At 43.5% G+C, this 26,022-nt stretch overlaps 1 protein-coding gene across 1 annotated transcript in view; it reads right to left on the reverse strand.

Moving 5' to 3' along the window:
- The window catches only part of T265_05949 (hypothetical protein), a gene marked incomplete at both ends in the record, with an annotated part of 83,200 nt that overhangs the window by 42,960 nt on the left and 14,218 nt on the right, over nucleotides 1-26,022 (reverse strand). The window contains 2 exons of the mRNA XM_009171096.1: nucleotides 8,033-8,202; nucleotides 13,606-13,858. Coding sequence (XP_009169360.1) covers nucleotides 8,033-8,202; nucleotides 13,606-13,858 — 423 coding nt within the window. The remainder of the gene's footprint in view (nucleotides 1-8,032; nucleotides 8,203-13,605; nucleotides 13,859-26,022) is intronic.

Genomic DNA, 26,022 nt, shown 5'->3' on the forward strand with positions numbered 1-26,022 from the left:
TGAAATCTGAACTACTTTGGGATTCGTACCAGGGATCAGATATAAGCCCACGCTCATTTCATCACAGGGGTTCGGCGGTGAAACACCCCAGTTCATTCGTCAGAATGACGATGTTGATGAGAACACGAACCTTAGCAGAAGTCTAGCATGGAAGTTCGAGGAAGTTTCTTAACAGTGGTCGTACTTTCCTTCCAAAAACAGTTCGCAGGAAAAGATTACTGGATCTCACTCTTTAGGTAAATAGTACTGAACAAGTTGTAAAGTACACCACGCCTAGACGTAATACACTACTCACAAAGCTACTGAGAACATGACAGCCCACTACCGGTCTCGCTTTCTTCAGAATTATCGAGTAAGCTCAGCCCCCGAGTTTGCGTCAGCCATTTTCTCTGATTAGATCCTAGTGGAATGCAGTTCTTCAGTTGCACACTAATCTGATATCCCGAATACCATGACAACTGCAACCTAAGGCAGCACATTCAATTGTAGAGCGCGAAATTCAGCTTTATCCAGTCGGGACTCACGTCGAAACCAAATTAGTGTGTTATTGTAAGTATTCGGCGCATACCGCATCTGCTGTATCGGATGTCGCCAGAACGCATTTCTCTTGGCTTGTGTTATTGATGTTCCTATGGGGGCTAGGATACAAAGGGAACGTCTATTTTCATCACACTGCACATAATGCGCATCTATTCCAAACGTCCCAAGACGGCTACTACGATCGCATAAGCGGAGAGCACCAATTCAGAAGCAGCTCTGGTATTTTATTGACACGACGCAATGGATGAACACCGCATGACCTCTGGTAGTCTTGATGATTTTAAAAGATGTCCGTGGGTCACTTAGTAGTGGACATCATTCCAGGGTCATTCTGTCAGCTAGAACGTATCCGTCGGAAAATATCTATATGATGACATGTCTAGTGACAGAACGTGACAACTGTGCAATGTCTAATTTCCACAACGCTTTGAAAGTGGTGTCCAAAGCTGTGGAATATATAACTAATCGTTGATCTGACAAAATGCCGTCTATCTGACCACACAGCCTGTTGCTTCGCACACGCCCATGAATGTCGGAGAGTTATTGGTTGAATACTGACTGACAAAACGGTAGAGCCATTGATTCACGGACGACGTTATATTCCACCTGGAGAGAGGGAGAGTTTAAAGAGAGTCTTTCCCTCTGTTTCAGCTCACCACCAATTCAGCATTATTAGAAAGAACATGTGCTTTCCCGACTTGACTACCAGCCAGCTACAACACTTATTTTTCAAAGTCCTGTCAGTAAAAGGAAATTCAAGGGGCCTGATAAAAGTACAGTGGAACACAGTCCTTTGTCCACATCTCCAACCCCTAGTCAGACAAACTGACCGCTGGAACTTCAACAAAAATGTTTGTAATCACATCCTGCAGAATCATTCACCAAATAGCGAGGGGAAGGTCAGGTCAACAGAGCACACAGACTCTGGTGACCTGCTTCAACCCATGCACAATGGTTTTGATGCTGTACACAACGCAGGAGCAATCATAACTAGCCCGTATTTGTTGACTCATGCACACACAACCAGAACCAGCCGTTACGAGCTTTGGTTGATAATACCCACATCAACTGTCGAATAAAAATCTTCATGTCTAATTGTGATCTCTCCAGCACTTCTCATCAGCCATCTAGCGACCAACCGACCGCTTTATATGAATAAAAGAACTGCCCATTGATAAAGACAACCGTTGCATAAAAAAGGAACAGAAGTAACCCAAATGAAGAACAGCACCATGTTCTGGGCGAACACAGGAAAACCTGAAGCAGATTCTGTGCACAAAACGTACAGGATAGGCCAAGTAATGCGTGAGCACGCAGAAGCCTAAAGATAAGTTTAGGCGAAGCGCATGAAGTCTCCAGTCGGGTGGACCAATCAGGAGTGAGTATGCACAGGTGCGTGTGCGTTGACACAAGATGTTTTTTTACCAGCGTAGAGAAAAAGAAGAATCCGGAAAGGGAATGAAACAAAAAGTATGGAGTGATGATTGTGGACACAGCGATGACTGTTTCATTTTATATCCCCAATGAAAAAGGATCGGGCCAGGAGACTGTGGAAGCTTGATTCACGGACAAACTGCAGCCGTGTGTGGGTCATGTGTGCATCCGAGAAGTCTCCACCCCGCTAGAGTTAATGAAGCAGTTTTGTTTTAGCACGCGATTGTGATTTATGTTCAGTGTTACGACATACCCATTATTTCCCTGATGCGCTTATCATAACTTTACCCATAAACGCGAAAACGTGCATAGAAATAGTTGACTTCCTGTTGGTGAAACTTGGAGACGTGATGGTTTGTTAAACACGCTAGCCACATCGTCAGGTTTGTAGCATAAGGTGTTTTCTTGATCTAGATTGACAAGTAGTAAGACTCATCCGACATATTAGCATCCACCAATTAGTCTGTCCGTACCACGTCCTTTTGATCAAGCAATACACGGATGTTAATCTGAACCACAAAGTCGGTTTTGGGTTGCAACTACAATCACCGTGTCACAGAGTCACTCGTGCCATACCTTCCAGTATGAGCATCAAACGGGTTGAAATGGCAGTAAGGTACTGCACAGTAATCTCCATAATTTAGCCACAAACGCATCACATCATCAGTTCTACTGTGTGCTTACAATCGATCGACTAGTCCGATCAGAGGATCGCGATGGTTGAAATATAAAACTTGATTAGATATGCGATGCCCAGGGACAAGATTTACACAAACCATTGGGTTTCTATACCCTCCATGCGAGAGAACCTGACCAAGAGTATAAAGTTGTCTGAGCGTAGTCTGTGGGAGGACGAGTTCGATTACAGTTCGATTGCTTCACTAATCCGCCTGTTTTATCATAAATCCGATTGTTTTAACCGTGTATTATTACCAAAAACAGACCTCCGTCTGAGTGAAGACTGATAAGGGATCAAACCATCTAGGTTGTGCTGTACACCAACACAAGGCTCAAGACAGTTAATCATGGCGTAAGATTGGTCAGGAGCATTCGTATATGTTAATGACACGCAATACTCAATGTGATTTTGTGAAGACTGAGAGACTGCGTGAGAAGAATCAAATCTTAGCTGTCCTCATCAGAGTGCATGAATAGGTTTAAGGGAGAAACTATTCAGGAGCATCTGGACCATTGAAAGACTGGTAGAAAAGCAATACCACAATCTAATACAAAATAGGGTTTTTATCCAATTCAAAGATTTAACTGGAGCTATGCAAAACCGCATGCGGACAAGCCACCGTCCGGTCAATCTCTCCACTTCGGGGAAAATGCATTTCCTTCGAACCATACAAGTCATCACTCCATTGTTTGCTGATTGATTCATTGTTCATCTCTGAGTGTTATTACTACCCATCACGAACAACCTATGTATTCGCAATTATTTGATTGTTGTCTTGCTGCGTTTACCAGGAACTAATGTTTTCTGCGGGGTCGTTTTCCTTGGGATAGCCTACACTAATGACAACTGCCCCTCCATAGATTAAAACCCAGTGTGGTCGGTTGGTTCCGGGTGCAAATTGGTCATCATGCCCCTAAATGTCTTGAACAGGCAGAACTCAGTCTACCGTGGTTTAGCCAACAGGCGGCAGGAGGTCAGTGTCATGGAAGGAGCTGTATGATGGTTGTTTTGTGTATGTTTAAACGCAGTGCAGTTTTCCTGGAGGATACAGAATGAATTAAATTGACCAGGAAAAGTGTTCGCAAGGTTTTTTTTTTAAAGTTGAGTCCAGGGGATGCAGAACATGAGGATTGCCTAAACAGTTAGTCATTCTGACGATTACCAAGATGGGGTCTTTAAATTGTACTCTATTTTTCACTATCAGAATAGGCTTTCTGACTCCGAACTTCATCTTAGGCATAGTTTCCCGTGCAACCTCTCAGGCGGTATGCCTTAATTGGGGCAACTTATTCGAACTTGCAGAGATTTAGCCACATAGTGAGTATGGCCATCGCTGTCTACTTTTGACAGCTCTAATCATGGGCGTGGGTTGACGATAAACTGATCGCAGGAAGGAATGAAAAATGATGATTATTCAGAAAACCAAAAATGAACCAATGATGCTTAAGGTTGGAAAAATCTGGTTTCAGTAAGACGAATTGAAAAAATCCCTGGGCACCGGTAAAATTGGATGGTTAAGTGAGAGGGTCCAAAGCACAGGTACAATGACAACTTGGTTTGATTTTCCCCCTCAATTGAAAGCGAAATCACGGGACAAAGTAAACCCTGATGTCAGAAGATCTTTGAAAAACACGGACAGAAATAATACGCAACGAATTCTAAATACGGATGACAAATTCCCTCCATGAATCTGCCCCTGAATTCACGTTGGTTTATTCCCGCGGCTTGCAAAAAGGCAAATTGACTTAGCGGCTCGGAGTAGCGAGTCACATTAGGCTCCAATGCGTTACGCGGTGGTACCTCGCTGGACGGTGGCGTAAGCTTGTAAATACTGCAACACGACGTGGGTTCCATTCAGAGTAAGGCACTTCTTTCTGACACACCTGGATTACTATGTAACCATGTAGACCTACCAGCAACTTTGTGAGAACTGGAATGGACACAACGGCGGCTACTTTTATACGGGGGAAAATACATTTGATATATTTGAGTATACAGGTCTAAGAAGTGACGTCTTAGTGAAAGAATATAAAATGCTACTACGAATGGTTTTTAAGCCTGCTTATGACAACCTCAAATGATAGCCGATAAGATAGGTCCCTCCAAAATGGCGCAACTCTCATGGAGTGTCCTTGACCCCCTAATATATCATCCTGTACAAAGGAGACTCAGTTTCCCAAGAAAGGTTAACTATCCCCGCTTCTCTATAGTTCTTTCAGCGAGCACACCTATTTTAGATGGCCTTGTCAAGTTTCTGTTTGAGTTACCAACTTCCTGCCGAAAAATGAACAGGAGGGAGCACTCTTATATGTAGACCACTCGTAAGCCCCGTCTACAAAAATGAAGGAAAAAACGAGAATACTGCCGTTGACTAATACGCATTTGGTTACGACACCATCTATAATGTCTACCTTTATGGTAGAGCTGATGTTTCGATGCCGTACACCTCTGTAGATCACATCGATCGGCTCCCGCATCAGTCATTAAATGAAGGCTTTGTCTTACAAGTAAACGTGATGAAGCAAGACTTTAGTAAATACTTGTGTAATGCAGTTGAAATCAACAAAGAAAACCCCCGGTCTTCGATTTGCCGAACTGAATAATTCTTGTCGCCACAGAAGTAGTCGGCATAGGGGTTGAAAAAGTCGTTGAAAATCGTAAAAAAACCGGCTCTACTTGCAACTGCGTTGTCGCCAGAAAAATGCACTAAAACGCTCATGTGAACCGCCATTTATCTACGACGAAGCCGAATTCATGGGCAAGCATACACGAAAAGAAACACGCATATACGGATTTGAATGAAGCCCCGAGTGTTTAGTCGGAATCTGTCATTCATTTTGACCTAGATTCCAGTAATAATCTCCAGTATCTAGTTTTTGCTTGCTTTGTCGAACAATTCACGACACAATCGATTACTGATATAAAAAGGAAATAAATACTAGGTGAACCTATAGCGGTCCGAGTATAGATTAGGGAGCCGGCGAACTAATGATATGGTAATAAACACGTGTTTGCTGCACCTGATTGTCGAACTGGTAGTTAGAGCCTCGAGTTATTGGTCGTCCCTGTATCATCTACGCAGACGTCGGGATAATCGCATCGATTTCTTGAGGCAACTAAGTAATACTTATTTGATTATCGGAATAGTCCAAAAGCAGATTAATCGATCATTGTTATCAGTGCGGCACGACATCAGTGTTCGACACTGATACCTCATTGCCTTTCAACTACAATTTATTCAAATACTTTATTGGGACAAAAAGAATAAAAGTGGATGAGGATGGAACCTAATGCTAGGTCAACACGATCATTTCAAGGTGCTCACACCTCCAGACGCTCATTTGCAGACCCTGAAACCGACCACAAACCCCACTCACTTCGATTAGGAGCGTCTCTATCCATGCACAAAGGAGATGATGCATACCTCATCCCGGAAGGTGAGTCGCGCCAACAATACTAAAAAATTTTCGATATCACTAAATAAGGAAGACGGAAAACAGTAATTTCTCAGCTAAAAAAATCGATTTTCGATATCTCTAAGCCGAACAAATCGAACCACGGTTCACTTGAACTTTTTTCATGAGGGATCATTTTCCCGAGAATACGCTTTCCGCACAGCTCACATCGCTCCCGTTTGCAGAGAACACCACTCATGATCTGTCCCGTTAAGTTTGCGTAAGAACTCTTGTGGACTGATCCACCACATCCAGTTCAGATAAAGTTGGTCCGAAATCATCGCCGTGACGCTAACCAAAACACATCCAACTTGTTTGCCAGGTTGAAGTAATAAACTAGAAGCGCTGAACTCAGGCCACTCCTACGAGACAGATATATTGGACGAATCATCGCGTCCGCAAGGTAAACCTTCATTACGAACAACGGGGATAAAAGGTTAGGCAAGTCGGGCTGAATGGAGAAGAGGTTCACATGGCTTGACACGGCGCGAAAGTGTATCTGGTTTCAAAGTCAAGCAGTCGTGGATTTCTCCCAGTCCCTAACTCCGATTCGTACGAGTTACACAAATGTTGAGGATAGGAAACATTGTACCCGCTACTCGATCAAACTAAGTGAACACCGGTGTAGCCCATTTGTTGCATGGAATGTCGTAGTGAAGCCGTAGGAGGCACAATCCAGTGAAGGGCTGGCTAGCGAGTGAATGTGGATTAAAGGCTGCATTTTTTCAATCCAGTCAGGTACCCTTATATTATCCTTTGAGAGGAATGGTTTGCAATAGGAGTAACCTCTCATCATCACTACCACCTGTGATAACCGCGTACTCGTTGTAAGGTGGTTGTAGCTGCCGCAGCTTCGTTTGGGGGGAGGGGTAGGTAGGTGCGCATTGCAGGCGGGAGCTGATAAATTGGTGCATAAATTCAGCACTGTCAGGGGACTGACAAGTGGGGGGAATGGGAAAGGAGCTATGCATTGAAGGCAATAGCTTGGATTCACGAGCGCCATTGAGGGCGCGACTGGGCCGTATCTGACAATTCCTCTAACCGTCTCGAGGTTCCCATCCAGGAAGACGGCAATGACCAGCGCAGCTAAGTTTGCTGGCAATGGGTTTTATACTTCTCTGCCAAGTCATTGTTTGACCGCCTCTGGCTCTCTTTCACTCATAACGTGGTTGCACGAAAAGAGCCCTTTGAGGAAGTCGGTCGACTGGCAAACGCAGCACGCGGCCAAGCCAGCGCAACCTATGCAATGCGATCAGTTCATCTATCGAGGGTGAGTTATTTCTTCCGAATACCATTCGACGAACTCCAGCATTGCTGATCCGGTGTTCCCACCAGATTCGGGGAATGCTCCGAAGACATCTATGGTCAAACACTGAAAGTCTTTTGATGTCCTCGGCGCGCAGAGGCCAGGTTTCTGATCCATATAGTAATATGGAGCGCACCGCAGCATTGTAAACTCGACCCTTGACAGAGAAGCTGATGTCACGCCATCGCCATAAGTGACGTAGGTTCACGAAAGCTGCTCTGGTCTTCCCAATCCGGATGAAAATATCATCAATCGCGATACCACCGGAACTGATACAGCTGCCCAGGTAAACAAATTTGTCTACTACCTCAATCAGTCCATCCGCAAGCATGAGACTAGGGTTCGAGCCCACCCAGTCTTGCAGTAGCACTTTGCACTTTGCAGGTGTGAAGCGCATGCTGAACAGCGAGGCAGAATTATTTAGATTATTCAATATTGTTTGCATTACGACGGGGTCAGATCCAAGAATAACCTCTAAGGTATAAACTGTCTTCTCAAATCGTCTTCTCGGTGAGTGGTACTCATGACATAGGTTGCTGTGCCAAAAATATGATAGCAAATGTAAAAAAGAATGTGCATTCAAAACGCGAATGTTTTTCAGTGTGAAAACATACATACCAAAATTCTCCATCATCCTCAAATGTGAGTCCAACCAGTTTTCTCGTTTCAGCTGGAATCTGGTTCCATTCCGGTGACTTGTCGCTCCATGCACCTTTCCATTCGGCCTCGTCACCCCAAGGATTACGTACGCGGACCAAAGCGACTTGGTGGGCCGTGCTGGTGTCAATCTGATACATACAAATATGTGTTACAAGGCTGTCGAAAAAACCTGATGTCGGCAGCATCGAAAAGAATCCAGAAAAAAACATTTGATCGACAAGAATGAAGAGGTTTGGAAAAAATTCTGAACAGAATGAAACGGTTCGACGTAGCAGTTCCCAAAGTTGGTTTTTTTTCATTCTCTTATATGAGATAATGCCCGAAACGGGGTCAATTGACTACCAGTGGTAGTCCCGTGTAGCCTGAGCTTATTCACAGTTCAATAGAGGTTAAATGAATTCTGTATGAATACCGTGAGTTCGTCCAAAGAAAGCGCCGAAACTATGGGCCTTATGAATCCTAAAAGAATCTCCCTGTGCATGCTACGAAAGTACCAGTTATCGAAGTGTGGACCACTTAAAATCCAATGAGTTTGAGGAGACTAGTTGGGAAAGTTGCAAGTTTTGACCACCTATTGTAATCAGTGATATCTCTACATACAGCGCGTGTGACAGTACTGTCTTGCGTATTGAAAGCACGCTTCCTTTCTACTGCCTCATCTCATCCTTCTTTTGTCAGTTTACAAAATATTGTCGACCAAAACATACCATACCCACTGATCATACCTTTTTCTTCCTGTGCGATATGTGAAAACCATCCACTAGAATTATACCACAATGAGAATAACGTTCTGAAGGCCCAACTGGGTCCAGTTAAGCAGACAGTCAAGCATTTGCATTAGCAATGCATGTTTTCAGATTGTTGACTGGGGACAGTAAATTTGATTCTTCATGTGGACATTCTGGTGATTCATTCAAAGCGTCAGCGTGTATACTGGCAGAACAGTCACATGACTCTAGAATTTAAACAGCCATTCTTCCATCGATGGGAAATCACCAATCTATGCTCCAATAAGCTTCAGCTTCACATTAAGCCCCTGTATAACATGCCTGGGAATCCGCAAGCGCCAAACAATCGCACGCAACGGATAAAAGCGAGGAAGACTCGCAGCACCTGGGCACCTAACCGTGCACAATCTCGTACTGTGTCCCAAGAGGTATTTCCGGTTTAAAATGACAGTTTATGAACCAGAGTCGGCCGATATCGCCAGTTTGTTTCCAAAAAGCAGCACGGTGTCGTCCCATGAAAACAAGTCCGATAGGACTGAGCTCTAACTGAGCTTTCCAATAGAGAACTTGCAAATAATAGTGTTGCTGAAAAGGGGATACCTTCGGAACTAGACAATATTGTCCTACATTTGGGATCACGATCTCTTTAGAAGTTTAAAATGGCCGTACGTTGTGCACTCAACTTCGGAGCATTGCGCACCAGTGATTAAATATCGTGTTCTTCGAAGTGGTGATTTTTCTACTGTTGCTTGATTATACCAAGTACGAACTCTGAAAAAAGAGAAGAGTGTCAACATGCCTAATCGCTTATTTGGAACGGAGTGCTTGAGAGCTTTCAGATATTCTTAACTTATGTCTGAGATTGGTCATTCCTTGCAGTCACTAGCTGCCACATGCAAGGAGTAGACCAAACAAACTATCATCGGACTGGACCAACACGAGACGTCTCACTCGACAGAGGTAACCGACCAACACAAGGAAGCATGGAGATAAAAATCGAAAGCGCCTTTTTCAAATACCATCTTTTGGTTGCATATTACATGTCGTATCTTGCGCGGATTGCTGTGGACCTCTTACATTTTTGTAAATCAAGAAGAAAAGTTTGAAGAGAAAGCCTCCACAAAAACAGTGCAGTCCAACAAACCCAAGTTCTTTTGAAGAAAACGGCGAATTCTGTCACTAGTCTCCCACTTATACCCGGATTCCAACTCAAACCACTTTTGTCCATTTCTTTCCAACCCGATTTACTAACGTCTTGTTTGGTAGGGGAGCACTTTTGGACTTCATTGTTCGTAGCGAAAATTTAGTCAGATGGAAGGTAAAAGTGCAATTTTTATAGTCTTATGTCCCCCAGGTCTGAGAAATTTGGCAACAGACCGCGAATCTGTGAGCAAGTCGATCATTATGACTTCCGATGGGATTAGGCAGCACAACTTGTCCATGATGCAGAAGACAATGTTGATTTTTTGAGGAGAGTTGGACATTTTTGTCGATGTTTCCTGCTATAGGTGAGAATAATTTATGCTGAAAAGCCGAGAAGCACTATATAGTTGTGTAAACCATCAGCATTGCACATCTAACGAGGCTTAGCAACTTTCGAAATGTCAACTTCCCGGCTAATGGTTTGAACACTCGATCGTTCAGTCACGACCGGCTGATCGGCAACGTGATTAAGTCCCCTCAGGTACAATACAGCGCCAGTCATCCTTCAATCACGGAACCCACATCATGTGCATAATGCAAGCCAACATCTGCTGTGTGCGACGTAGCAGTCAGCATCATGAACAACCACAATAGCACTCAAACTGTGGCTGTCCACCGATTCCATGGTCCGTTTTGGCGCTCGTTTCATGCAGTAACTCCGAGTGAGCAGTGCTGGAATGAACATTCAATTTAGACTTAGGATGGAAATCTGAGGAATAGGCCTATCTGATGAGACCAAAGAAGGCCGAAACAAGAAGCCAGTTGTCCAGAGTTTCATCTGGCGCTATGAGTAGTATTGACAGACAGCACTGTATTTACCATGCTTAAAACCTCTCTTTAACCAGGCGGATTATATCNGTTCTATTTTTCTAGTAGCCTTCTTACATCACATCCTACCTTCTTCACCGAAGTAATCGCTGGGACACTCAGATTCGTGATGTGTTTTGAGGCATCGAATACAGTGTTGAAATAGGGAGGGAAGCATACATCTCTTGAAAGCTCCTGGATTGAACACAGATCTCCAATGCTAGGTTGAACTCCCTGCAGAAAATTCGCCTGAAAAGTACTCTTAGTACGATCAGTGCACAGTGATAGTAACGGCCTGAAAAGCCGTTTGCAACCAAATGGACAAACTAAAGCAGTGGTTGGTTCTTAGATCTCAAATGCTGGAACTAGTTGCTATTTTGTGTTCTTCAGTTGTTGTATTGTGGTAAGAACGCTTTCGCAGAAGATTTCAACTGCTTGAATCCTTAACGGGAAAGCTTATAACAGAGCTGCAAAGTCAAAGAGAGATTTCTCTAACATTCTTGGTATATGTGGCATCTGAGGTACACCATCGTCAGGCCTAATTTCTTTAGTTGTTATGGGCACCAGACAAAGAAATCCAGGACTCTTGGCGTTGCGGTGCTCCTTGGATAGGATAAAAACGCATGATGGTATTTTCACCGAAGTTACTCGGTTTAGTATTATTGTGTGAAAGAATTTCGTGCACTTTTGAATGCTGTTTCAACGAAATCCTTGAGATAACTCAGTGTAAAACCCACAAACGAGGTAAACGTAAGCCGTCTATTCATGATCCTCACGTCTAGTGGTGTCCAAACACTGGTCTGAAATCCAAAAAAAGTACACACCTTCCAGAGCATCTTAGCATCAGACTCAATCGAGACGATTCGAGGCTCGTCTAACAAAATCCCGGAAATTGCATTAAGATAGTCTTTTGGAAAAAAACAGGATGGCTTAGCAGGAAAAAGGTATCGATAAGATGTCTGCGAATGCGTAGAACACGGAACATTACTACCTTACTGATACTACAGTGTGACCCTAGCACAGTGTTACCTACCTCTTGTGTCCGAATACAAGTTCAGAACATCAAACTCGATCACATGTTGTCATATCACATGTGACCACTGTCTAGATCGACGACAACGAGTGATATCCGAACAAATTTCGACTTAGAGGATCACATATGCATTGGTTTTATCGGTCTCGCCGGGAATCCCACCAGCATTTCAGGTGATCATCTGGTAGCTCCAAACTAGTTTACAATGGAACACCTGGTTCGGCAAATATAAACTTGAAAGAAAAAAGGCACAGTTGCGAGGGACCCAATCAGTGGTTTCTATCGCTGCATAGAGACTGTCCAAATGACGCTTGGGTGACAAATCAAACAATTACTATTGAGGAAACCATTTGAAAATCAATTTACCAATCTCTGGGCAATGCGAGCATAACGTGCCAAAAGACGTTGCTTAAACTGATGTAAAAACACACGACTGAGTTGATATCCGGAAATCACCACCACGATGTCTGCCATACCATTTTCGAAGGACTGAGAATCAATATACAATAAAAATTGATCGATATCAAGACAAATATGCAGAAAATTTCTTCCTGACCGGTGTTTGTTTTCCCTAAGTGTATTGATTCTACCCTACACTAGGGAACGCCGCATAGACGCACTAAGCGAAAAACAACACCGGAAGAATGGGCAAAAACTTGACACCTGTATACAGTGTCCAGCGTGGTTTCTTGTTTCTTGCTGACGACGAAACGCCACGTCGATCCCAATGCAGCTGAGTCATTCGGTGTGCCTTTGTGTCAGACTATGTTCGTGGGGTAGAAGCACGAACCAATAGGTCTTGGCTAAATTCCAACTGCTAAATCAAGAGAATAAGCGCACTGCGTATCGAAAAGTCACCGGGTTGATTTGGAAGGAAATACAAACAACTGTCTGGAGGTTGTCATTCCATTGAAGTCAAGTGAGAGAACCTTTGAACATAAACAATGAGGTTGGGCTGATCACATTCGCCGCTCTTTATCAACTGCGCGTTGCACCAGGTAGCCTCATGTTTCAGTTGATGCGATATTCGAGCCATTGCAATACATAGTTTAGACGTAATACACTACTCATAAGGTTGTTGAAAATTCTACGACAGCCCACAACCGGCTTCACTCTTTTTGGAGCTCATCAAGTAGATGGAGTCCCCGAGTTTCCGTCAATCTAAAGTTCTACTAGGACAGCACATTCAGTTGAGAAAGAACATCCTAAAGGATTTAGCTGGATTCCAAATAAGTCTCTCATGGAAACCAAATCGGTATGCAGATGAGTGTGTAAAATTCAAACAAACAGATTTTTCAAAAAATTGAACAATTTACTCTAGGTTCATTAGACTATTTTATAAATCTAGAGTTTCTTCCTCTACACCAAGTGGAACACTGAAAACGTCCAACCAGCTGCTTGACCTATCTATAGGGTGGAGTTTCGTAATCCTAATTTGATTTTTTTGACTTGATCACGACAAAGCTTGAAAAGGAACCATGTCCAACTGTGTTGGTAAGCGGATTGAGGGGTAACTCCAAAACTGCATTTTCATTTCTATCAGATATTTTGGAATTGAGTGTTATAGTCAACCAAAGTGGAACTGGAAGCATACGTGTAAGAGGTAAGCAATCGTGCGCAGAATCGCAAATCCCAATTGGTCTGTGATCTGTTGCCCGGATAAGGTACCCAACGTGCAACAAATAATAAAATCAACTAGAGATTAGTCGACTTCGCTTTCAGTTCAGTCAACCAAAACACAATCAAGACACGTAGCTTACCATTTTCACAGAAGTCACCGAATAGGCGTGACCCATAATTAGTCCGTTGGGTAGCCGCGCTTCGTATCGGTTCGGATCGGCTTGTATGCTACAGGCCATGAGAGAGCACCGTTCCTGACTTTTCAGCATAATCTTGAACAAGTCTGGTGGGCACTTACTGCGCAATTCAAACATCTCGGCGATGCCACCCGTGAAGTCTTCCAATGCCTCGCTAGTGGTCCCGCCTTTGAGTGCCTCGTAGGAACCGCAAAGTCTGCCACGGATAGAAAAGTCTGGAGGTGTTCAAGTAATACCGATACACAAAATGTTTTAGAGACACTCAACATACTAGGAGGTTGAAATCTGGTTCTCAACATTCTTGGATGAACAGATCTTAGCATAATCGCCGTAACTTCAGCCGCTAACATCAGTCTGGATATTGATTCTTCAATCAAACTTCTGACGCGTTAAAATGGCTGTTCTGATTGAACTGGGCCAATTGCAAGTAGTGCAGTCAATCAGTCATCCGTACTGCATATGCTGAAGCATTGTGGGCATGGTCTATCCCCGTGTGATCACCTGTGCATGGTTGCTGTGTGTGTGCGCATTAAGACTAAGCAACTATTCTATCTCATTTCGATCAAGCATGGGACATCTTTGTCCAGTTGCTCAACTCCTTTTACTGCGACCAACTTCTAAGATAGGAGTCAGTCCCATCTAAGTTGCGAATCCGTGACAAGGTCAATGCATACCACGGTGGAGTCACTCGTGCAGCAACGAACAACATGAATTACGGGAAGCTGAGAAACATCAACCTCAGACCGAGTGGTAACAAGCCACATTGTGACCTGGCCTCTGTTAGCAGTAGCACTGAACTGAGCAAATTATTGCAATGGATAGCTTCTTCATTAGATCGTCATCAACTTTGCAGAGGGTATTTTCAATCCACTGCAGCCTGCGGCGTAGGAAGTACACAAAAAAGTGTGCTATTCGGAAGCAGCGTTGGCCAGCCCCGTGGTTAGGTAGTCGATCACACCAGTACACTTCAGGTGATCCTCGTTCGCCAGTTGCCCTACATTTCTTTAGCTCCTACCGAGCAGGTACCGAATCCACAAAGCCGGATGGGACGGATGGACCTGAACCTCGTTTCGGTTTCCAATTTTCTTTCCGTGATATAGTACAACCTCCAGTGGAAGAAGAGTTCTTACAGAACTGTGTGGATCCAGTCATCATTTTGAACAGATATATCTTAGGGCTAAACCACTGCGATCTCAGAACTCCCAAGCAAAACTGTTCATCGGAGTGATAGAAAAACGCTCTTGTTTTTGGTACCATTAATCTTCTGTCGAACCGGATACTGTCAAATTCGTTATCTATGAGGACGTTGTCACTGTCATAATTTACGTCAGTATCTGTGAGCTATAACTTGGTTTTACGCCATGAAAGTCCCAAAGTTACTGTCTCATTGTCCTTTGGATGTCGTCGTTGGAAAGCATCATAGCTTCTGCCCTGTGATGTGCATAATGAAGTGTCTAGGCTCTTCTCTTTACACCCACTCTCAGGTTATGGAAACTTAGTGGTACAACTTCATCGGATATAAACTTTGTGACTTTGCGTTCTATGGCAAAACGGGGCTCACAGAGTCGTTGACATTTGTTTTAAATCTTGCTTCACTGAAGTACGTTGCGGTTCTTGATTAACTGCAGAAAAATAGAGTTCTACGGTGAGAATGTGGACCTTACTGGAGTCGACAACAGAGCACAAGACTAGAAGTTAAATCCAGTTGGAAAGTACAACGTTATGAGGCTCCAAGGGAGTTCTTATTTTATAACGGGGCTTATAGTTGACCAATTAAGGTCAACCTAGCAGATAAGTTATCCATCGAGTTTTGTCAGTCATTAGGAATTTGGAGAACGCTCCCCTCAAACTGCTGACATTTTCAGCCACCAACTCAACATTCCAAGTGATATTTAAAGCACCTTCATTAGAGAACAGTCGGTTGAGGAAAAATCTACCTAGCAGAACAATACCAAAACTGTGTCAGGTTTCTTGTTACAGTAAAAGCATCCGCAAGTCCCCGTAATCTACACAACCATAGATATCTCTAACCCTTGACAAGCTAGACGGTGAATTAGAACTCCTTATTGATGCCCCGAAAAGAATCGACGGCAGGGAAAGGTTTATCTCCGATGAATAAGGACTCCTTTTCGAACGGATTCGCGGGTGGCTGCGGGGGGACTAGTGTGTTTACATCTGCCTTTCAAGAAAAACGTCATCACCGTCTGCAGAGGAAAACAGCGATTGACGCAGCGCTAAGGCCAAGCACGAGTAATATTTAGAACCAGGTGTGTGACCCCGCCGCAACATATCTACAAAGCAGTATTTGTGTCGCACGGTACATACCATTAAACATTCCCCAAATTCTTTCTCATTATGCCTACTTAATCGATAAGTCGTATTGCCGTTGCAGAGCAATCGATTCTACCCTCCAAGTAGATATTCCTTCAGCCTGTCACAGTGGTAGATATGTGGGGCAACCTCGTGTGTTGATTGTCCTAAAATTGTCGAAACCAACTAGTCAAATTAAACAATAAAATGTAATCTTGAGCCCATCACCGCCCATGTGAACTAGGTGCGGATTACGTGCGCCATCCCTCTTAAATTTCGATTGTGAATAGTTGATGGCGGCACTCAGTATTCGCACAATGGGATGCAATTTTCGAAAGCTACTACGTGTCCCTGATGGACCAAAAGAGACTGCAAATTGAGTTCGAAGTACGTGTCCGAACCTTTGAGCCCCATCTAGGCATCTTGGGGTCTCAGCAGTGCTAAGAAAGTATTTCACCAGACTTCTTCCACCAGGAATATGATCGCCTCAATGGACAGTGAAATTAGGTGGCCTGCGAAGATGTTAGCTTTGATTAAAATGATTTTTGGTGTGAGCACAAACTCAACAAAATGCAACATTTTGGCGCAAAACGTTTTGTTCTACTCGCGAAGGTTTTGCAGCTAAGAGCATTGTGCGGTCAATGGGCTCCGGATTTGGCTGTTCCTTGCTTGGTACCCGCTTGACCATCACAGTAGCCGAAAAATATGTGTTCTAACTTTACCATCCTTTTAGCGGTTTTCTTTTCTGGTTGCGATTCCGATTCATGAAGTATGGTAAATGTTCCACTTTTTGTGATTAAAACAATCAGTAGATTCGCCCAAAAAATGTTTTTCATTAAGTTTTGGGCGAATTGCTGGAAAAACGGACGACATGATTTATGCCTAATATGGACTTACCATGAAACACATTTATGCTTTGTTTCGGAATCCACAAAGCGAGTTAATTTCTGTCCGAATGGTACACAATTCGACCATTAAAATACCAGGCAGTACACATGTTCCGAATCTAGGCCGTAACGCTATTGTGCAGCTCGCTCGGTGAAAAACGAATCTATCTTTTGCACACATAAAAGTGAGCTTTTGAAATGCAGTACTTTGCAGAATTGTTTCCTTTTGTCCTGGATTCTTTTTCGGGCACACTAAAATGCCCATCTGAGAATATTACTCTGAGAAGAACGCCTGCCATAAATTGTCTGGATAGCATAACATTCTGCTTTTTGCGGATGCTTTTCAGTTCTTTGTGATCGTGTTGGCTTTGTTCGCTTCGCTGTGAGGACTGATCCAGACACGTGACTGCAACACTGTCCGTTGAAATCACGTGACCGGCCTTCAGTATACTCAGTTGCAACCCATGTTAGACACACGGTAGGATTAACACCTATCGTGCCTGAATAATGAAAATCACTTTTAGAAAGGATGCAATTTGACATTGCAAACTTATCACAGAGACCTTGAAAATTTAAGATGCATCACCTAGTCTTATTTGACCACCATTAATAACGTCAATCCTTCCTGCAACTTCGTGATCTTCGAGAGTGCTACATTAGTTAACTTCTGATAAGGCCATGCCAAATCAATAAAAGTCCACTCATGTTGCGGAATAGAGTGGAAGTAGTGCTGGTGACCATCTATTTATTTCTGACTGGTGATCAATAAAATGATTTCTAGTGTCACCGAGCGAGGGACTTCGTCAGGCTTTTTGGGAAGCAAAATTTAACGTTTTCTTCTGGACCACATCCTTGGTGCGGGGTGGTTTCTCGTGAAAAAGAACGTGCGTCCACGAGCGATTTGCATAATTCGACCACCATCCCCTCGATGCAATAAGGTCTCACAATAAGAGCAAATGCTGTCTGAGCTGTAACATTTAGCCTTGCAAAACTAACTTAGAATAGAAATGGTTCACATCTTCAGTCATTACTATTAGGTAGGTGTAGAGACATCGACCATGTGATCGCTTGGCTAGCAATGTCACGCTGTTGACCTGGGATCGTTCGTGAAAGTCATACCTAGCTAGGATGAACAACCCAACCATTCATGAGCAATCGCCTAGGTGGATTATGGTAACTGACACACAAACTCACAAGCATAAGCTAACGCCTAAAAGCTGAAAGGCACTATGTTAGAAGTCATCAGTCTGTGTACCTAACGAATTCCGAAAGGACTCCAGACTTGGAGCAGGAGTTGGTCATCTTAGCTTGGAGACATGGATGGTTGGCCAAAGCGCAATCAACCTATGGGGTCACTCGTTTTCCCCTGAGAAAAGCATCATGCTACCTGCTGCTAGCGTGGTCCTTGAACACTTCTTGACATCTCAGCATCAGAGTAATGACCTTGAAGAACTGTCTTCTGGGATCGTTCGCTTGGCTGCCGAACGATACTCTGTACATTGGATTAGAGTCAGAGAGATAAGCACGTATGCGGTGAGAGGAAATTATGCTGAAACTGAAGATGGCGTCTGATAAGCAAACACCGGTATCATTGTTTGATAGCATAGGTTCACTGTCCATAACATCTGTTTTAGTGGTCGAAGCACGGGGTGCGAAAAGCGGATACGAGTTTCCTGGGCAGCGATTAGTGATATACACTAAAGTACGCACCATGTCCGCCAGCAATGTGTCAAGACTCAAGTACGTGACGGGTACATGCATTTTAATTTGAGGTCTTCTGTGAGCGGATGGCGGGGTGATGTATGTCGACCCTCTTCGGGAGCCGACCTATGATGAGTCCGATGCACAATGCGGAACCCCAGTCTTAAAAACATTACATCAACACCAGTGTATCTCGTTTACGTGACCTGTAAACAGGAAGTGGATGGAGGTTAAGATGTTAATCCGATCAGCGTGTTTCTACGATGTCTCCACTATTAAGAAGTGGAATATATAACCAAATTCACTCCATTTTTGTTAAATAAGTTGGCAGCATTTTCATGTGACTAAATGTCAATGGAATGTTCCAAAATATCTTGAGAGAAACAAGCTTCGGTTGCTATGCAAACGTGCGTTGGGTACGAAACGAAAATAAAGCCACGTTCGCTTCGCACTGATCAGGTATTACTCGCTAAAAAATTTACCAGCTTCCATCCTGTAGAACGGGTAAACAATACTCAGAAATACAGCAAATTAGTCCAAGAAATCTACGAATCCCAGGTGATCTTCATTAGGTGATCATCGGAATTAAAGTTGTGACCTTTCAGACAAACTCGGCTGTCGATGAAATTCGAAGCGGTTCCCATCGGGTTGAAATCCCGATAACTGGCTGGTCCACTGAACTGTCGTATATTCAAAATCAGAGGTCACAGGTTCGGTATTCTGGCTGCATTTAATGAAACATTAGGATGAATATGAATGAATGTGTTTAGACTGCCAATACCAATAGCATCATGCTGTCAGTCATATTGACATACACCACCGCTGCTTGTGTGACACTTAGCATATAGTCTGATGGCCCTTACGTTTAACGCAAGCTTTTTTTTAAGACAACACAACAACCGTAGTCCCGTTTGCTGGAGACCTCTTTCCATACGTTGCACCTGCGACATATCAGTCACACAGACTGATCTTCCTAACGTTGGGCGTTAATCTCATAGCATGGTTTTGTGGGTTTGAATTCTATTTTTCCAGAGCATTGTGTGTAATCCTCCTTTGTGGTGTTCGTTAGAATGGGCACAGCAACTGTTCTATTTGCCCTCACGTACCATGCTAGCTCAAGTTGTATCCATTCGATTGGATTTCATTTGCTGACATTACATGCAGTGGAATCTAGAGAACAACTTGAAACAACGTTTTTACCCGTTCCATCTCTTGGCAATCCACGTTCTTTATCTAGGTCTGTTAATTTTCTTCTTTGAACCGGAACAGCGGAGAACCACGCGGCATCCTCGAGTTCAACCTTTCTGACTTTTTCGGTCATGGCCTGCGGATTATCTCTCACACGCGATTTGTTAGCTACACTGAATTCACCCTGAGAGTGGTAGATACTTCCACTGCACGGGACAATCTCTCGGAATTACGGACTGGATATCGATTTCGGTCAGTTGGGATGTCTTATTTAGCGTTTCGCACCCCAGACCATTTTTGTTAGACACTTTGATTTTGTTCACCGCTTATAGAAACACTTATAAATAAACCAAGTACCTAATCCCTATTTTAGGGGCTTTAAGTAAGAAGTCAAGAAGCCAAGTAAGAAGTCGAGGAACCAATCGGTGGTTTTCAAAGCTCGCCCTCTATCGCTCGGAATGAGAGTTTTCAGCAATAATGAAACAAGGCCTTCTGGGATAGCAACATGCGTTCGCATAAGTGCATGAAAATTAATACTGAACGTTCTACTTGAAAATGACATCCTGTAAGTGGGTTAAATGATTTCCAAATGGTGAATCTTTCCGTTGGATACGCAACAGACTGAGTTGTGTGGGGCCAAGCCGTAAAAAAGCTGGATTATGATGCTTTTGAAAAGTTAAACTACAAACACGGTGCGTATATGTATGGGCGAGCTCTTCATCCAACATGATCAGGGGGCATTACAGGACCTAGGCAGCACTCTCTCAAATTTTTCTAGCTGGTTAAACTATAAGCCTGGGCAGCCTCCGTTTCTCTTGATTCAACTGTGAAGCTTGCATATGGTCTTATGCGTTCAAGGGTCTACTATTTTCTGTAGGTATTCCGCCGCTCACACAGCTGTTCGGATCCCTAATCACTTGCGTATGAATAAGTTGAAAATACGATCCTTGATGGAGTTTAGAAAACCACTACGTTTGTGACAACGACCATGGGTCAGTGGCAACCAAGTAATGAGTCGGGTCAAATTCGCGTTAAAACATTGAAACTTGCTCGTCACATATCCACCCAGAACGTAACAATCGGCTCTAATTTTCCAAGGCTACCAAGGCGATACAAGAGGGCATAATACACAATGAAGCAACTGAGTTAAGCTCTCAGCACTCCTAACCTACCGTAACTTTTACTGACAGCTGAAATGAACCGATACTCGTCACGTTCCCTCCTACCTCGCAACACTCTCAGCCGACCATCTTTTCAGCAACAGTTGTCCCATCTACTAAAGTGCACCACCTTAATATTGCCTTGTTGGTGGTTTAACGCGTAATCCCAAATCACCTTCAACGTAGTGCAATCCAAGGAGAGTCCGATGCAGTGTTCTTGGTGGACGGATGTAACGAGAGATGGCAGCATTTTAATGTCAAAAGAAATGAAATTATTAAATGAAGCTGATGCTCAGAGTGATATTTTCCTGTCAAATTGCGCTTATTCCCCCGGGTTCATTCTGATTTCGGAGACTTATGGGTAGCCCCACTCTGCGGCCCGGACAAGCCAACTATGGACATGTGTCCAGCGATTCATCCCATTGGTCGTTTTTGGTAATGACAGGCTATGAATAATACTTGTGGCGATAACAATGGGATGTTTTCAAACCGATCTGTTTATTTCAACCGGTGAGCTGCATCGTTGATCTAATATGGGCAACGCAGGGTCTTACCGCTCGGACACTTACAGAGATGCAGAGAGAAGCATCACGTGCTTCACATTTGCCAAAAATTTTCCCTCCTCATTCTATCTACAGTTCACGTGACTCAGTCTTCGGAATGCCATCGATTACGGCGTTGTGTCCATTTTTGGGTTCATTGGAAACGGTAAAAGCCCGAATAAATGAGATGAACTAGGTTTTTTGGGAGTGACTTTAAATAAGGAATTCGTATTTACCATAATTTGTTATATCAGTCAACTAGTCGCAAAACAACCAAGTTAAGATACCTAGGTGAGAGACTAGCACTGACCGAAATGATTCCACTTTGAAATCAAGAAATACACTGTCGCATCTGATCGTAATCGATATAATTTAGTGATTTATAGTCTCATGAAAATCGGCGTTTTCAAAAAACAAAACCAAATAACCTGGAAATCTATAATCGGAGCTGTATATTTTCAATTTCTCTTGGAGATAGTTGCCTCCAAATATGGTGGCTGACGCACTCAAATCGTTAATGCGAGCAGAAAAGCACAACTATTGAAAAATTGCCTGCTGANGAAAAAACAACGGACACCAGAACTGTTTCCAATTGATTGGACGCACGTTCGAACAACCGATTACATTCTACAGGAATGCGCGAAAGGATGCGTGCAGACTTGCGTTGGCGCAGACGCATCAATCCCACTAATGGACAATCCTAGGTGCGGCAGTTACCAGCATTATGTTTTTATAGTACACAGATAGATGGATAAGGTCATTTCCTAGAAAAGAAGCCGTTTTTGAGGTTGCTGAACAGATAAATAGTTACTCGATCGACAACCAACAAAGAGCTGCCAGGCATGCTACTTGAGCGCCAGTTTTGTTTTCCACCTAAGAGTGGCGTTGCCTGTTCGATTTTGTTCAGTGCCAACCTATTCCTGTGATTCCAAAATTTGAAGCAGAGCGCAACCCGAATCAACATTTGCATCCAAGTCCATCTTTGTTCATCGTCACCACCTATGAAAGATGAGAATAAATGACGATAATCGTCACCTTTCGGTGCCTAGCTGCCATGCCATCCGAAGGAAGCTAGAGCGCTTGGATACTGCCATGTTGCCTGGGCTTAGACAGAAGAAGTCCAGATACAGTGGTCGGGTTCGAACCATGGACCTTCCGGTCAGTAAATTCGTGCTGTATCCACTAAGCCAATGTAGAACACTGGTGTCCCTTTTCTTCCCAACTTGTCCAATCCCGGTTTAGGGGACTGCGCTCTTACTACTCATTCGGTCGATCTGGACAAGAACTGACAGCGTGAATGCTATTGCTATCGAACCGAAGATGTCTTGCGTTTTTTCCATCCGGGTCCAGCGATAATCACGCGGGCCCCATACTGGAATAACAGAACTTCTAGCTTGCTGGTTCAATAACGCATATCGATATCCTATGTTCAGCATCCGGTTCGAAACGGTTTTAATGTATATTTTCGAAAAAAAAACGTGAGATGCATTACTGCGGAGTTACAAGAGTGACCGTTCGTTTCTTTAACTCACCATGCAATGGATCGAGTGATAAAAAGAAAACCTAGGTGAACGCTCTGCTATCGTTTCAGAACTGCCTGTTAGATTTCCATAGCTTAAGACAGGCGGAAGACAACATCCTCGGTTGGAATGACCAAAGCACTGACTCACTTCGCGTAGGCTTTTTCCATCAAGGCAGACCAAAATTCATTTTTCTCGGTTGAATGAATGTAAATCAATGATCTGCCATTGGTGGGTAAGCGGTCATCCACCACTACCTCTTTCCATTCACCAAAACGCCAAAAATGGAAACGAAATAGACCGCAGTAGCCCGAACCGAATGTCTGATCTCCTGGCACGACTTGTTCAAACAATTCCTTGTGCATCGAAAGACAGGCGATGGCAGCCAACAGCCAACAGTCACCTGCAAAGCAGATAGAACGGATCGGTTATTCCATTCCCTTGAAAGCTTTATTTACAAGGGTGTTCACATGTTCCTGTGGGAGGATGGTGGTAACAACTACAAATGTTGATTCAATGCCCCATACACGAGAAAAGCCTCGTTGTGGAGAGGAACTCTTCCGTTTTCATAGGTGAATTTACCATTTATTTGCAAAGAGGCAATGTTATGACGCAAGTTCCTCACGAAATTAATCTATATTTTTTGGCTGACTATCATGTTAAACGGTCGACGTTTTACCCCTTGTTGGCACACTAGCACGCCACATCCATCTGGACATTAGCTTGGTTGATTATTGAGCTTAGAATACGTCCACATTACCATGTTGGAACACGTTGCAACCTTGATACAATTTGAAGGCTATAGACCTGTCACATCAGAGAAAGCGGAACATGACAGCTCGATTTTACTCGCCGTTGTATTAAAACACTGTCTGTTTCGTGGCCTTGTCCCGATGTAAGTGGATTGTACAACGCTAATCTAAATAGTAGGGTTTCATAATCAGGATGTAAGTTTGTAATGTTGTTCTGTTACGTCTCAGTGGCGGATACAAGGAAACAATGTATAGCTGAAGTCACCGGTGGCTACAAAGAGGAGCAACCTGAAACCTCTTCTAGAACTGTTCATGACATTCAGGTACGATGTAGCGATGCAGTTATCGCGGTGCAAAGAGTCTGGAGAAAGGTTCCCAGTCATCCTTTAAAGAGGATCACCCTCGGGTTGAGTAAATATTTTTGTAACCCTTCCTCATCAAAGGACGGCGGAATGCAATTATGCACCGTTTTAAACTCACTCATTCTAAAATTTCGGCTCGGTAGTTTTAGCCAGCCGATTGGTGACATTTCGAAAATGTTCTCGCGTAACTAAGTCAACCACATCATCACCATTTTAATCAACAGCAGTCTCTGATACGGATATTTTACAATTGTAAGGTCTTATTAACCTAGGCACCAGCCTCCACATGGAAAGGAAAGCGAAAAATCGAAAGGGAGATGTCTGATCTTTAGAAGTATTTCGAGATTCCTTTACTTATAATTGGGCACTCCTCCTGAGACATGTGTCCGTTTCTCTCAGTAACAGTGGTCTTGCATCTAACCTGACGGCTTCGCTGCGTAGCTCTTGCCCCCAGCCATACTGGACAAACCGAACTACTTAAGGTCAACAAACTAATTGGGCCATCGTCTCTAACGCGCGGCCCCCATTCATTTATTCTCCCTATTCTCGGTAGCGAATGGAACCATTGCAACTCGGTGCAGTTTGTGAGGTGGAAAGACTGAACTGAGCAGCTATTGATATGAAAACATGTCTTGTGTTCACTGGCATCAGAATGCAGACCTATTCATCAGGTCCCACACACTGGAGGTAGTCCACATCATACTGTAGCCAAATGGATCCAACGCCTGGTTCTTCTACCTCAGACAAGTCATTATTTTGTGCCAGATTGTCAAACTGACGGATCTCGGGTTAACCTGTATATTTATTCACCTTTTCAGGTCAGATAGTTCCCTTAACAATCAAAATGAGACACCCTGGATGAGGCAGCGGGGTTAGACGGAGGGGATTTGCTCGGTTACTGTCAACTGCATGAGATACAGAGCAACGCGAACCGTTTTGCTATGCAGGTCAAACGTACTGACTCCCGAGAAACTGTTCCATTCTGTGGTCTAAAAGAAGAAATACTGATAGGACAAGTATGGTCCATGAAACTTTGCGAATTCCCAACAGAAACAACAGCACATTGCCTAATGTAGTAATTATGTCAAAAGGAGAAAAGACGGAAAATATTGAAGCCCTTCTTTGTGCAGTCAACATCTTTTTCTGAAGACTGCGCTAATGATTGAGCCCTGTAAGAGGTTTGTTACGGGACCGTAACGTGAAACAAACACAGCGTGAGTAAAAATGTGAAATATTGCGAGGAACAACACTTTGAGCAAACCATACCCTGGCCGAGATCGGATGTTTTCAAAGACGAATTCCCTCATTTACATAAAGTTCTGGTTTTGAACTCCAAAGTGCACGCAACTCGAAAGACCGCATTCTCTGCCAACACAGTTGTTCAAAGACAGAATGTAAATTCATCTACAGACAAAAGTCAGGCTGGTATATTTCAAAAAGGTCAGCATAATCTTTGATTCTACCAGTATGCACTTCAAAGAATGCGACTGCTCTATTCGTGCAAAGCTACATCTGATGAAAAGTTTCTGTATTCTCGCAGAGTTGTAATATAAAATGTAGGTCAGCAATGTGGAAGGGGTGTGAGAAAGTCCGCCGTTATATGCAATATGTGAGTTTCTATCATCTGCCTACATAAACAAGCAGGACCCTGCTTAACGGTTTTTCTTTTTGACTTTAACTAAAAATAGCTGAGAAATATGTCCTCATCGTTTAGTAGGCATCACTTACTACTCATAAGGTCGCTGAGATCCCCCACAAACGGTCTCACACTTCTTCAAACCCATCAGCCAGGCGCAGTCCTCAAAGATCCGTCAACCTTATACTCTACCTGAACTCAAACTGGACAGATTTCAGCAAGTACTCTCGTCTGCAGACGAATTTGATTTCGGTAGTTGAATCTCCTATCAAAGCCAAATTTGTGCGCAAATGAAGGCAGTT

Source organism: Opisthorchis viverrini, assembly GCF_000715545.1.
Source record: "Opisthorchis viverrini unplaced genomic scaffold opera_v5_118, whole genome shotgun sequence".
NCBI classification, from domain to species: domain Eukaryota; kingdom Metazoa; phylum Platyhelminthes; class Trematoda; order Opisthorchiida; family Opisthorchiidae; genus Opisthorchis; species Opisthorchis viverrini.